The 15691-nt window shown below is 42.1% G+C and overlaps 1 protein-coding gene across 16 annotated transcripts in view; it reads left to right on the plus strand.

Moving 5' to 3' along the window:
* BLTP1 (bridge-like lipid transfer protein family member 1) overlaps positions 1-15691 on the plus strand; it is a 246531-nt gene that overhangs the window by 97530 nt on the left and 133310 nt on the right. For all 16 annotated transcript variants that reach the window (XM_073341054.2, XM_073341048.2, XM_073341041.2 and 13 more), the window contains 5 exons: positions 637-864; positions 1527-1664; positions 6326-6502; positions 7764-7892; positions 12518-12637. In XM_073341054.2, coding sequence (XP_073197155.1) covers positions 637-864; positions 1527-1664; positions 6326-6502; positions 7764-7892; positions 12518-12637 — 792 coding nt within the window. The remainder of the gene's footprint in view (positions 1-636; positions 865-1526; positions 1665-6325; positions 6503-7763; positions 7893-12517; positions 12638-15691) is intronic.

Genomic DNA, 15691 nt, shown 5'->3' on the forward strand with positions numbered 1-15691 from the left:
CATCATGCAAAGGGGATGGGTCCCCATGTGTCACCATCCCCAGGCACAGGCAAGGAGATCCCGCGATAGCTCCCTTACTTCTGTGCTGCTGCTAGTGGCGGTGCTGCCATCAGAGATGGGCAGCTAGAGAGTGGCGGCTGTAGGCCGGAGCATTCGTGTTGTTTGCTGCATGGGAAAACTATTATTTTAATCCGTCTCTCATCTCGCCCCACAATAGCCACTCCTACCCGCATTGTTTCTTGAATTTTTATCTTTGCTCCCACTTTTATGGCAGTGGGATCCCAGTCCCACTGCAGGGCTCTACTTCCAACCAGGTATTTGTGTCACAGTACTGAAAGTAAAATTTAGTATAGCTAGGTTGAGGTTGCTGGCGAAGACCCTGCTCCTGCAAAGCACATAGCCAAGTACTTAACTTCGCTCACTGGAGTGATCCTACTGTGGGGCTGCTGTTATGAGCAAAGTTACACCCAGGCTTCAGTGTTTCATAGAATTAAAGCCTTAGTGCTTATCAGGGTGGCGGGGGGGAGGGAGCGGTATAGGACTCAGATATAGGATAAGCATGGATTTGTGTTGCATGATACTGCTAATGACACAGTTCACCTTCTTTAATGATTACTGCAATAATTCACTTCCCAGGAAAATTACTTTGGAGAAGATGACATGTACACAGATTTTGAAGAAGTCATTTCAAGCCCTGTCCTGTCAATGTCAACATCTTCAAGCTCTGGGTGGACAGCAGTTGGATTGGAGAATGACAAAAAGGGAAGTGAGAGTTCAGCCAAACCAGTTCATCCCCTAACCTTGCGCCCTTGGGACATTACTGTACTCGTTAATGTGTACAAAGTGCATGGACGGCTACCAGTGGTAAGCTGTTGGGAACCTTGGTCATCATGGGAAAACAAGTACTTCTTAATTTCTTTAAAATATTTTATGAAGTATAGTAAAACTGATACGCATTTAAAAATTATAGGCTATACTGCAGTATGTGTGAATCCAAGTGCTTCATGAAACTCTTAAGTTCTATCCTATCATTGGTGGGTTTTGAGTTAAATTATGTATTTTTTTCCATAATAGGTAAATGAATGCAGAAATTTGATACTTGGTGGATTTTGCTGTTTGAGTCAGAATTAGATAATTCTTGTGTGTAAATCCATTTTGTATTTAATGAAGAGTAGAGTTCCATCTAGTTGATAGTCATTATTTTTCATCAGGCATAATGATTACTCTCTAAATCAACAGGGCAACTCACTAATCTTGCAATCTGATCTGTGGAGGCAGACCTTTATGGAGCCCCATTAATTTTAATGGGACCATGGGACTCTGTGTGTGTAAGGGTTCCCCTGCACAGATCAAACTGTGGATTAGAGAAGCCTATGTAAATTAATATTAAATGGTGTTTAAAGTCAGACTTTTTCATCAAGCACAGGAAAACTGTCACATTCTGCAGAGGTTTTTCATAATCTGACAATCTCAGTGGTTTTGTGTATCTGCAACTTCTCACAACAGGATATGTTGATTAATTTTAGCACAGCAGCACGGATGGTCCTGAATGCCCTACTGCTTTCTTGGAAAGATTGTGTTTTGAGATGAAAAAAGGATTTAGGGAAACTATGCTGCAACTTGTACTATCCCCATTGAACTTATTCTTGAATGACAGCTATCAGGTAATATGAGTATTCTTTTGTGTTGGAGGAATGCTGATTTTTATTGTGAAACTAAAACCGAATCATGTTTTGATTGAATCCTCTCTAACACACACACGTTTTCACAAATGTTTTCAAGATGACAATTCATGAAAAGCATTTAAGAAAACTATATAGTAGTAATTCTGTTGGTCATGCATTCTGTTTTTATCACTGTTCAGCCTTCATTCTTAGTTCATACACAAGAGAAAAGGATCTTTTGTCCTGTTAATGTTGTTGCCTTAAAACTGTGTAGAATTTGGGTTTGCATCTGAGCCAGGGATCAAGTCGTTCCACCTCCCTAGTGAGCAATGGAAGACTTGGAGCTGAATCATCTGATTGGCCAACTTGACCGCTTGGCTGGAGGAACCGACAAACATGCTCTTAAGCCCAGCAGCAGCATTTGGCTGACGGTTGGCCAATACTTATGCCTGCAATTGTGATTGCTTCTGTACCAGCCTTGCTTCCCTGCTCAGTTCCTGGTTTCTGACTCTGATTTTGACCATTGGCTCTGACTCATGGGGCCTGACTCCAGCTCTGACCTCTAGGCATGACTACCCATGCCCCAGTCTGTGACAGTTTGAGCAGCTCAAAATAAAAAGGAGTAGCTTCCTTTTCTAGGATGGATCCTACAAAAGCTAATATCCCCTTGTTGGGTTTGGTAGATGCCCTGCAGAATTTACAAATCCAGATTAGGGCCCTGCAGGTACAAAACACTAATTTTCAGAGTCAAGCCCTGCCTCAGGTCCATGGAAACTGAAGATTTGTTTACTAAGCAAGTTCAATCAGGACTACGGAAAGTTCCCTGGCTTTCTGAACCAATGTTGGCTCCCGTTCCTATATGCCTACAAACCTACCCCATGGACTGGTCCAGGTTGGGGCTCATCACCAGTTGCTGGCCAGTAGGTGCTGGCCTGAGCCCTTCTATTGCTGGAGAAATCTAGCCCCCCTCTGTGCCAACTTGAGAATTTTGCATGAGCCCTTGCAGCTTGGACATAGTCCAACCCCATCTCTCCGATGTAGAAAAAGATCAACACCAGGCATTGGGTCTATTCCTCTACTGTGGAGGTCCAGAACACTTTGCCTTGAATTGTCCAGCATAGGGTTGATCTGCTTGTTGGTCAAGAAAACGCCAGGGGTCTGGGCAGGGCTTGAACTTCACCCCTCGCTCCCGTCCACAGCACCTATTTGTCTTCAGGTAGCTTGATGGCATCTAATCAGCACCCAACACACTTTAGGCTCCTGTTCTGTCTACAACATCCCCGACGATAGAGGTCAGTCTGGAAGCACTGGTGGACTCTGGTATCTCCAGTAATTTTATGGACATAGAATTTTCCCTAAAACATAGGATCCTGGCACAATGTAAGGTCATCTCTGATCTAATAGAAGCCATCAGTGGTTCTCTCCTATCCTCAGGCCCAGTTTCACAAGAAGCCTTATCTTGGAGGTCACTGCCCTTCAGCGTCATTGAGAGTCCCTCCCCCAGTTTGGTTTGGTCCAGTCCATTCCCCACACTTGCTGGTCATTCTCTGCATCATGTGGCTTGTTGTTCATGATCCTCACATCCTTTCGGGTTCAAGCAAAGTCAATTTTAATTTCTTGTGCTGCCAGCAGTCCTGCTTCCCTGCTGGCAAGTTCGAGGTTCGAGCTTCTCCCTAGTGCAACTCCAAGCAAGTCCACTCCCCTCCCCCAGAAGAATTTGAAACAGGGGCACTCAGCTGAAGGGGTCCCTACTGACCCCAACAGCCTCCCTGGCAGCCTTGGGGATACCAGCGAAATACCAGGACTTCAGACATTTTTGAAGAGAAGAAAGCTGATGTCCTGCTCCTGCATTGGCAGCATGATTGTCCTATAGACCTCCAGTCCCGAAGATGAGGTACTCAGAAACTATCTCCAAGAGAACCATAAGTGCCATAAAACAGGTTCTACTGGGTGGTGGCTTATGTGGAATTATTATAAGTGAACTCTGAGTATGATAATAAGGGAACGCAATCATCCTGGTGATAATTTAAAAAGCAGTGGAGATATTGCTCCAAGATCTATCTGGTTAACCCATTCCATCTGCCCGTTGGTCAGAGAGTGATAAGCCAATGAGATAAAGGATTCCATGCCAAGGAGCTTGAAGAATGGACACCAAAAATGGGAAATAAATTGTGGACTTGGATCCGATATATCAGTAGGCAAACCCATGATATCTGAAAACATTGTCCAAGAAGAGACTAGCTGTTGAGCAGTTGGGTGGCATAGGAAGGAATGAAAAGCACTATCTTGAAGAAGATCAACCACAACCAGTATAATTATTCAGCCATGACAGTGTGATATGAAGTCCAGTAACACAGCAGACTAGGGTTTTGGCAGAATGGGTGAGGACTGGAAGACTCTGAATGGACTGGAGTGTGCAAACTTGGTCCAGGAGTGCTCAAGTCCTACAATGGCAGGAAAATGATTAAGTAAAATATACCCAGATAATCCTAGTTTGTTTGAGAAGGTCATGCAAGACCGTATCAAAAGCCTTACTAAAGTCAAGATATACCACATCTTCTGCTTCTCTCCTATCCACAAGGCTTGTTATGTGAAAGAAAGCTATTAGGTTGGTTTGATGGGATTTATTCTTGACAAAGCCATGCTGACTATTACTTCTAGGTGTTCACAAATTGATTGCTTAATTATTTGCTCCGTTATCTTGCAGGGTACTGAAGTTAAGATGACTGGTCTGTAATTCCTTGGGTTGTCTTTATTTCCCTTTTTATAGATTGGCACTCTGTTTGCCATTTCCGGTCCTCTGTAATCTCTAGTCTTCCATGGGTTTTTGAAGATAATCACTAATGGCTCAGATATCTCCTTGGTCAGCTCCTTGAGTATTCTAGGATGTATTTCATTAGGCCCTGGTGACTTGAAGACATCTAATATGTCTAAGTGATTTTTAACTTGATCTTTCCCTATTTTAGCCTCTGATCCTACCTCATTTTCATTGGCATTCACTATGATAGATGTCCAATCGCTACTAACTTTTTTGATGAAAACTGAAACAAAAAAGACATTTAGCACTTCTGCCACTTCCACATTTTCTGTTATTGTCCCCCCCCCCTCACCCCCAATTGAGTAATGGGTCTACCTTGTCCTTGGTCTTCCTCTTGCTTCTAATGTATTTGTAGAATGTTTTTTTGGTTACCTTTGTCTCTAGCTAGTTTAATCGTGTTTTGTGCCTTGGGCCTTTCTAATTTTGTTCCTATATGTGTTGTTTGTTTCACACAGTAATAACAATAATGATGCTTTAAGGTAACTGGGGTGCACTGCATCTTTGGGTGTAGAGGATCTGGGATTTCTGTGGATAACGAGAGTCAGGGGCTGGAAATCACAGGGGACTGCTTCAAAGGGACTCAGACTGGGATGCATCTATTGCAGTGGTTCTCAACCTATTTATCATTGTAGGCTGCATCCAATACTACCTATATAGCCCTGAGGATGTCACATGCGCCGCATCTCTGTCTTGACTGGCTGCAGGTTGAAAACCACTAATCTATTGTTAACCTGCAAGGCAAAGACAGGGCTGGCATAGCTCAGAGGAGAGTGCTTGAGTGGCTGAAAGGCTAGCGGTGTCAGGGATCTGACACCCAGCTAGGCATAGGGAAGACTTTGCTCACTCTGGAGGTGGGGTAACAGGGTGACTGACAGTCCTGGGTGTCCCAAAAGCCATTACACCTAACTAGCTGAAAATTGAACAGAGTGCCTTAATTGGCATCAGAGCCGTAGTGTCAACATCAGCTTCAGCTTGGGAGTGTTCTGACTTTCCCTGTGTTTGGCTGTAACATAAATATATCAGTTGGCACTGAGATTGATAATGCCCTGTCATTTGGGGGGCTGATACTTAAACAAGACCATTGCTTTCCCAAAATATCATATAAAGCCTATAGGGAATTGTTGTTTTGAAGTGGTTTAATCAATCTGATGATTACATCAATTATATTTTATTTTCACCCACTTTATTCTAATTTGGTTTTATTTATATGTATTTTAAGGTTTTGCTTAGTTATTTAATTCAGTAAGTAAGATATATAATTTTGGAAACCGGCGTGGCTTCGAGGTTTTTTTTTCCCTGGTGTAGAACCTGAGAAGTCCCCGGCGTAAATAAAGAAGGCAACTGGCCCACCTAGCGGTGATCCATACAACTGCTGTATAGTCCTCTTGTAACTGGTGCCCAAACAGGAACCACTGCTGCTTTTTGAGGGAAAGTCAACTTATGTATTATCCATTAACCACATATATATTAACCCACCATAAGCAACGTGGATTCCAACACTTTGGGTGGTCTGGGGTGGAGAATGTGAGCCAGTTAACATAAAGGATAACCGATTTCCCAAAAAGAATCTACACTCACACTTGTTTTGTCTTTTATTTATCTCTTTAAGATTTGCATATTATCGTATGGCCCATTGCACGTGACATGACTCTTCCTTATTTTACTTCCAGATGTTAGCTGAAGTTCTATTTTATTATTTTTTATTTTTCATTGTATGGAGAACAGTGGGATTTTATAGGTCAGGATTAATGTCAGAAAAGTATCTTTTGATAATTAAAAAATACAAAGCCCTGTGTAGTCATTCTTTGAGAATAGTTGTCTGTAATTGACTTCTCCTCAACAGCGACCCTCTGTGGATGAACTACTTAGAGAGGGCCATATCAGCCTGTCAGGTCTGCAGCTACGAGCTCATGCTATGTTTTCAGCAGAAGGTCTGCCTGTGGGAAGTGATACTTTAGAATATGCATGGCTGATCGATGTGCAGGCTGGCTGCCTTACAGCTAAGGTTACAGCACCACAGGTATGTTCTAGAAATGCTAGGTAACATACTTAGTACAAGGCTTTAGCTGTGTATACACATTCCTTTGTTGCAAAGCCAGTGTAATGTGGCCTTTTTTGAAGGGACCCAGTGTACATAGGCTCAGTCCAGCTGAGATTCATTTGTGGCTAAAGTAACTTGAAATTAAAGGATTTGGAAATTCAGTTTGAAACTCCAAAATGGGGAGAGAGAATCTCCATGTAAAATCTAGAATTGAACTATGGTCCAGGGGTGTGTGTGAAGGCAGAAAGACAACTGAGCGTACAGACGAGCACTGCTTGAAATTTCAAGTGTAGGAGCCATCTGTCTTAATGTCCTGAAATTGTCCTGATTTGTACAGAATATTCTTGCAAGTAAATATTGTTACTTATATTAAAAGGATATCCATAACCATAATATTTAAATGCACTTTAGATGGCATGCAACATTTCCCTGCAAATAGGAGCATGTATATTGTTACTGTGTGTAGCACTGAACAAGCATTAATGACAGGAGACAGAAAAAGGTGGCAAGTAGACGAATTGCCAGGGAATTGCAGTTTATGAAAATCTTATTTAAAAAAAAGCGGGGGGTTACATTTTACATCATGCTGTGAAAGAGGCCAGGTTCACACTAAATCTCATGATAATAAATTTCAGAGATGTGGGTCCTCTGCCTCTACTTCCAAACTGTCTGGGGTAGCCAGCTCAAGTGTCCCATTTTGATGAGTCGTTGTACGAGTGGCAGTTTGATATCACTGAAACCTAGGGTATTTGGAGTAGTATGTTAAAGTATATTAGGGAACCCTTAGTGTGCCACCAGCAGCACCTATATGGGTTAATTAATGCACAACATATTAGAGAACTTTAAAAACCACATCTCTGCTGAGTGCGTTACCCCATGATGTAGACAAGCCCCAGGTAAATTTTGAAAAATGAGCATTCAATTACATAAAAACAAAGATCTCTCCCTAAAGAGGGTTAATTGCTTTAGAAGTGGCTAAAATAGATTGGTTTCAAATAGATGAGTTTTGATTTTTGAGTACACTTTGCCACTCATGAAAGAACAATTGCAGAAACTTACAAACTATGTCAAATCAGAAAAATTACAATAGTGGCTAATTGCAAGTAGATTATCTAGCAGCAGGAATAAAGCTCCTCATGGTTTCTTTCGTTCTCAAGCTTTGCTAATGTTCTTTCTCTGATCTCTGATAATTTATTTTGAATACTTACTGTATTGTGATCCTGTTGCTATTTGCTTACAGCTAGCATGTCTGCTGGAATGGGGACAGATGTTTGTGTTTCATGTAATGTGTCGAGAGTTTGAACTGGAAAGGCCAAAATCTGTAATAATGTGTCAGCATGGAATTGATCGTCGATTTTGTGAATCTAAGGTAAAGCTTCATCAATTTCGAGCCTACAAGTTGGTATATTTGCAGTAGTATATTGCAATAGTATTTGAATATAAAGTATCCAAAAGTAGAACAAAGCTATACATGTGGTTTGGAGCATGCAGATATTTTAGTTAGCCATAATTTGGTAAAGGAAATAATTATGCTTCTTTGAGTGACAATCCACATGGAATCTCTTCTAGGTGCACACACACCCCAGGTGCATAAAATCAGATTATTTTGGCAGCAGTGTCTGTTGTGGCCATTTCTGCACCCTGGATGTCCTCACTCATCTCCACTCCATGGCTTAAAGGGTGAGGCGGGATCAACAGTCTCTCAATTTCTTCTTACCGGCCACGACAGCAAGATAGAACATGTTTAGTGTCCCCCTAATTCTCTGTGCACGGTGTAGTGAGTTGTTAATTGTGTTGCCTGTTGGCAACACACACAAACATACAAATTCCTTATTTTACTCAGGTTCCTGTTTTCAGGCTATTACACCCAGGCTATTAATCTCTGCCCCCTTGTAGAGGGACTCCAGCAAAATGGCAGAAGCGACATCTCTTGGGTTTAAATCTTGCCCCTAGTGTGACGCTTCAGTGACAACTGATGAGCACTCTAGGTACCTGTGTTTTCTAGGAGAGTGCATAGGTACCATATGTCACTCCTGCTCTAAGTTGACTCAAAAACTAGAAAAGACCATCTAAAATTGTTCCTCCTGGAGTACTCCTGTGCATGCCTCCTTGGACTCCAAAGAGAAGAATGCATTTAGATTTTAGTCTTCTAGTCTGTTCTTCTCTTCATGAGTGCTTCTGTGAATAGAGATTTTACCTTGAGATTTCTGGTTATATTGACCAAGAGGCCTCAGTCATTTGTCTCTATTCTGGCTTTGAACTCTGATAGGGTAGGAAGGAGCTGCTCCAGAGTACAGCAAAATCACAGGTCACCCTCTTTGGTGATTCAAGGCACAAGTCTCCGAAATCTGAGCCATCTTGCATTCAACAAAGAGAGACAGTGGCCTAAGAAGGGCCTCTCTGGTACCTTGGTACTAATTAAAAGAATGTTGATGGTACCCACTAAATATGTGAACAGCAATCTTTCAGTACTGAACTTTCAGCCCTCAGTGCCTTGGTACCTGGCACTTCTGTACAGGCAACCTTGGAATCATGTTTCTTGGTGCCCAGTGCATCAGTACCTAGTGTGGTGGGAATCAGGTCATGTATGGTACTTGAATGATTTATCTCTGGGCCCAGTTTTGGAATCTCCTTTCCTTGAGAGCTTGAGGGTGGTGATAACTAGGCCACCAGGTACTGAGCTGTCAGTACAGCGGTAGAGGCACCTCTGTTACCAACTTCACCCTCTACCCAGTTAGGGAGGACACAACAGATCCAGGGCATTCCTGACAGAATGGCCACTCCTTTTCTTAACTCCATCAGGGCATAGTAGTTATTCCTCTTGTACACATTCTCCTTGGGTAGTGCAGTGGGCATCAGGAAGAGACTCCGTAGAGGATGTGTAAAGGACAACAGAAAATTTCCTAGGTCACATAGGAAACATTCTTCCTAGTTCTCTCCTGATTTTATCCCCCCACCCCATATCCTTATCTGCCAGGGCTCTGCTGGGAGGTGCAGCTGTGTTCAAGTAAGCCTGCATCTTTTGGCTCCTTCTAATTTTACATCCACCCTCCCCCAAGAGTCCATATAAACCAACATAGCCAGGTCAGTTAGTGCAGCATTGGATCCTAGAAAGCAGGATAACGAAAGTAATGTGGAAGAAGAACTTATCCTGGCTGCAATCTCCTCTTCTCTCAATGAGTAGGAGTATTAGATTCCAGGTCCATGAGAGGTTATCTTCCATGGGAAATAGTCCAAACAATAGTGGACTTCATCAACTGACATCAAACTCACTCCAAAACATCCCTAAGGGCATGCCTCAGACTTCTGACCTCATACACCTCTGTGATGGAGTTTGTCAGACTTTGTTTACACGTCCTGCAAAGGTGTTTGAAATTCGTGTATCCACTCAGCAGACATCCGGTGGACATGTTGGTTCTGATCCCACATGAAGTCCTTTCCTCATTAAGCTGGTGGAAAGACCCAAGTTCAGGTGTTCAAAGGAGTAGTTTTTTTTCTGCACCTCTCCCAAGACAGTGGTGATGAATGCCTGTACCCAGGGAGGAGGGGCTGTTCTAAATCAACTTTAAACTCTGGGCCCCTCAGGAAGCTCATCCTGAAACTCTGAGCCGTCCACCTGGCATGCAATGCATTCCTACCATGACTCCAGATATCCCGTATTAAGGTGCTGGCAGACCACACCACAGTTATGCCTTATGTCAGACAAGGGGGAGTAAGATAGTCTCCACTCTGTCAGGAGGACATGATACTCTGGAGTTGGTGTATTCTGAATCAGATTACACTAGTGGCTCTGCACCTTCCCAGCCTTCAGAGCACCTTGGCAGATCAACTCGATGGGCAGCTCTCAGACAACTGAGAGTGGTCTGGTCTGTCAAAGACTCAGTCCTGCAGAACATCTTTTGCAAGTTGGGATTCCTTGAAATAGGCCTGATTGCCACAGACCTCAACAAGAAGTCTCTGAAGTCTCTGAAGAGAGAGTTTGAGCCTAGGCTTGATAACAGATGCTTTTCTCATTCCTGGGTCATTGGGACTTATCTGTCATTGTGCTGATCCCCAGGAATATTAGGGGTTCTGAGAAAACTGAGGCAAACATAGGACTGATGATTGAACAGCAGTTCTGGTATTCAGATCTGATGATCCTCTCATCACGCTATCAGCCCGGCCCAACATATTCTCGCATGGGTTAGATCCTACACCTGAATGGAGCTTTGGTACATCTGACTGCCAGCATGCTGGCTGGCTGACACGTCCACTGAAAGAAGTTTTGCAGCTGAGATTCACACGATTCTGCAAAGCAGGAAAGCCTGACTTAAAAAGCTAAATGGAAGAGATTTTCTATTTGGGCATTTCAGCACCAGCTGTCTCCCCTGACATCACCCATTTTAGCAGTATTAGACTATTTGCTAGCTCTGAAACAGCTCCCTAGGGGTCCATGTAGCAGCAGTATCTGTACATCTCCTCCTCTCCAGAGCCACACAGTATTCTCCCACCCTACAGTGGATAAATTTCTTAAAGGCCTTATTCATATTTTACCCCCATTTCAGTAACCCCCTCCCTTTTGGGACCTCAACTTAGTAATAAGCAGAGTTGATGGGTCCCTCTTTTAACCCCTTTGTAATTTGTCTCCTTTATCACTTACCTATGAAGACTGCTTTTTTAGTGGGCATTATGTCAGCTCAAAGGGTAGAGGAGATGCAGGCCCGCATGCTGAGTCCCCCTTATACAATGTTTTGTAAGGACAGGATAGCTCTCAGGCCTCATCCCAAGTTCCTTCCCAAAAGTGTTTCTATTTGAACCAGTTTTTTCAGGTCCCAGTTTCTTGCCTAAACCTCATTCAGACCCAGGGGAAGTTGAATACACTTGATGTATTAAGGCATTGACATATACCTTAAGAGGAAGAAAACATTCAGGAACACACCTAGACTGTTTGTAGCCTTTGCTGATAGGCTTAAGGGTCAGGCAATATCCTCTCAGAGATTATCTAAGAAGGTCTTTGAAAATATAAGGACATGTTATAAATTAGCCAGATTATATCCACCTAATCATATTAGAACTGATTCTGTTTGAAAAATGTCCCTATTTCTGAAACTTGTAGGGCACCGATGTGGAGCTCGGTCCACACCTTTAGAAGACACTACTCTTTTTGGTATAGGCTTCCACATCCCACACACAGTTTGATAGGACTGGCCTGCAGTCATTGTTTAAATAGGACAACTGCTGCGTACTTCCAAGCAAACCAACAATTGGGTGTTACCAAGAGTGGAATCCATGTGGACTGTCAATTGAATAAAGAATACTTACCCCACGGTAAGGACAGGAGGTCAGACTAGATGATCATGACGGTCCCTTCTGACTTTAAAGTCTGAGTCTAACTTGGAGATACGTTTCAGAGTAGCAGCCATGTTAGTCTGTATTCGCAAAAAGAAAAGGAGTACTTGTGGCACCTTAGAGACGAACCAATTTATTTGAGCATAAGCTTTCGTGAGCTACAGCTCACTTCATCGGATGCATCCGATGAAGTGAGCTGTAGCTCACGAAAGCTTATGCTCAAATGAATTTGTTAGTCTCTAAGGTGCCACTTGGAGATATGTTGTTCACATTGATTCCATAGTCTGCCCTCCTCTCCTGTCATTAAAGAGTCTTAAACTGGGATCCTGTATTGGTGAGGGAACTGATGGATGGATGGTCCCGCTCCACCATTTATGCCCTCAGCTGAAATGGGTACAAGGACATCTAAGGTGCAGGCAGGGCCCTTGGACACTGCTGATCAAAAGAATCCAATCTCATGTGCACGGGGTACATTTGCACCAAGAGTGGAATCCCATGCGGACAACACATCTCAAAGAATCACTTACTGTAGGGCAAATAATCCATTCTTTTTGGTCTAATTTGTTCTCTGTTTAGTGAGAAATTGAAGTATGATAAGGAAAAACTTGTTAATATGAAATTAAAACTCTAACAAAATTGAGTGCTTTGTTTAAATATCTCCTCCAGATGAACTGTGTTCCTGGGCCATGTCCAGCATCTGACGATTTAAAGTACACTATGACACGCCTTGCAGTAGATGGAGCAGATCTGTATATTGTAGAGCATGGCTGTGCCACCAACATAAAGGTGAAAATATTTTCGCCCCTCCTTTCTGTGATAATTACGATATTCTTTTTCTTTTTCTCTCTGCCAAATGAGAAAGCACTTCCTATATTTTACACAGACTAAATAACTGAATTTATTGTCTGGAATGTTTGTTCTGCAGTAGTACTTATTTTGAAAATTAGAAGATTAAAAATATATTTAAGAATTTGGTATTTCATGAAAAAAATAGTCTTTGGAGTCTTGAACATTTTAACCTGTCTAAGTCCCAGTTTCAAAAGTGACTTTTTAGGCTCCGAAGTCTCTTAGGCAATTTTGAAAGTTTTACCGTAAGTCCATTTACAGTGTCCCATAATAAATTTGTGCTAGAGCTGGCAACACAATGCAGACTTCTAATGTAATAGACCATAGGTTAAATTTTCAAAAGTATGTTAGTCCTATTTTCAGTATTTTTTCCAATCTTCCCTCTTCTGCAAAATATGTGAAGAATAAAAATATTTCAGTCTTAAAAATTGAAAAGTGTGATTTTGAAAGTTGGTATAATAGATTTTTGGAGTAGCCATATTCTGAAGGAAATTTATTTTTATTTTCTCAGTTTGAGAGTTTGAAAATTGGGTTTTGAACATGTACAGTAAGTGTTATAACTAATCTTGTTAAGCTGAGCATCTAAGGAAAGATTGGTGAGCATCTGCAGCTGAATTAGCTTTGCACTGGCCTGATGAGATGGCTAGGCCTGGATCTGATGCAGAAGTTAGGTGCTTACAGGATACAAAGCAAGGACTTCAGCCAATGTTGTTTTGTGGAGGAGAGGGGCTCCCTCCTGTGCATTTCTGCAGAACTGCTAGACTTATGCCTAGTCAGAGAAATAGTGTATGATTATGTAAAGACTGTATTGTAATACATAGTGGTGGCAGAGTTGAGGTTCTGCATCTGAGCACTCAGTGTGTCAGTTCTTGAGGTTCCCGGCCTCCAATATGAGAGAGAGACTTGCTTGTGCTTAACTGAGGGTCAGCTCCATGATGCCTCCAGTCTGTTAACCCAAAGGAGATTGTTTAGGTGGCTCTGTCGGCCCTTATTTTGGCCTTGCAGGTTAAACATGGGTGTACCTGAGTCCATTGAAACATTCCCTTGTCCAGCCCCTTCTGTGCACGCTGAACACTCACAGAAATACCAGGTCTGCTGCCTGCAAGGAGACAGTGTACACATCAGCTTACTCAATTCAATTCAGGATCAGCACTTAATACATATGAGATAAACTTATTATTGTTTTCACTATAAATATATAGCATCAAAGATGCAGATTTAAGAGATGGTAAGTAAGGATAATAGGAACAGGTCACATATAACACAAAAGTATAACATGCTTTCTAGGGATTAAATTTAATTTACAAGTTAACCTTCTGTCTAAGTCATTTATCTCCCCCCAAATGTGCTCTGCAGCATTTCAGCAAGGGCTGGTTGTGATCCTGTTTTCATGAATGTAGTCGCACTGCCCAAATATTTTCCTAGGTGTAAGATAAAGAGGTGTGTTTTTTCCTTCTCCTTATGTTCCTCGAAATTCATTCTCCCTCCTAGAGATAGGACAGCCCCATGAGGTTTATTCCCCAGTGCCCTGTCGCTCTGCTGACATTCCTCTGTTGATTTCATATGTAAATAGGGCTTCTGTTATGTTGGCTCCCAATGCTCAATTTACATGTGAACCAAGAGACAGGCGAACATATATCCTTTGTCTGGCAGAAACCCGTTTGTCAACCCTGCCTTGATACAGACTTTAGAAACATATTTTCATTATACATACACAACATCTTACATAATATCTGTCCATACATTTCACAACAATATTAATGACCAGCATGATCCTGGCTTTCATTTAAGGTGTTACATGACACGCTCTTTGGTAAACCAAATGTAAGTACCAGGACCAGGATATTCCTGCAACCAGTTGGCATTAAAGGGTGTAGCTTGATTCTTTTTAATGGTTAATAATTATATTGATTGCCAATTGATACTAATTTAATGAGCTGGGGGGATATAGGGTCCTTGTCCCAGAATCAGGCTCCACAGAATTAAAACTGACTCAAAAACTAACAAGTTCAATATCTTGTAGAGAACCCTGGAGTATATGGCAAAACATTCATACTGAGGGCAAAGCAAAGTCTTAGCCGCTTTTATTAAAACAATTAGTGAGGACAAGAAAGATCCAAACCATATAAACAATTAGCAGTCAAATAGTATTAGGGATATCTCCAGTGTCATCACTGCATGTGCCCATAGACTTACATAAAATCGTCCGACAGCTACCCTAAAGTATGTAAGGGTCATAGGCCTACTTTGTCTTAAGCAATTTAGCATAAATAATGTCTTACAGGATACAGGCCTGTAGGTTCCTTGTGTTAGTGCTAAGTAAAATAAAAGGCTGAGCTACCTCTATGGGCTACAGAGGTTTTAGGGTTGGACTCAACTATGCAAGTTTGTTGCTCTATCCACAAAGTTTTGTCATCAATTAGTGTATAAGTGCTTCATAAAGTAAAATACTGTTGTATTCAAAATAGATATCTAATAACCATTCTTTCTGAAGGCTATATAATAGCAAAATGAGGATTTTCATACTCAGCTTGTACTCAAATTGCTATTCTAAACACACAGTTTGCAAATTCCTTGATTTTTAGGTCAGCATTTCTCAGACTGGGGGTACTAATCCAAAGGGGGTTAGCAAGCCTCTTGTAGGAGGGATCACGGTATTGCCACCCTTACTTCTGCATAGCCTTCGGTACTGGATGGTCGGAAAGCGGCAGCTGCTGGCTGGGAGCCCAGCTCTGAAGGCAGCGCCGCTGCCAGCAGCTATGCAGAAGTAAGGTGGCAATACCATACCATGCTACACCAGCAACTGCCACTCTCCAGATGCCCAACTCTGAAGGCAGCGCCACCACCAGCAGCAGTGCAGAAGTAATGCTGACATGGTATGGAAGGGGTCATCACTTCTGGGGGGAGGTTGTCACAGCCTGAAATATTTCAAAAGATATCCCAGCAAAAAAAAGTTTGAGAACCGCTGTTTTAGGTTATACTTAGGAAATTCAT

This window comes from Lepidochelys kempii, chromosome 4 (genome assembly GCF_965140285.1).
Source record: "Lepidochelys kempii isolate rLepKem1 chromosome 4, rLepKem1.hap1, whole genome shotgun sequence".
Taxonomy (NCBI): Eukaryota; Metazoa; Chordata; order Testudines; family Cheloniidae; genus Lepidochelys; species Lepidochelys kempii.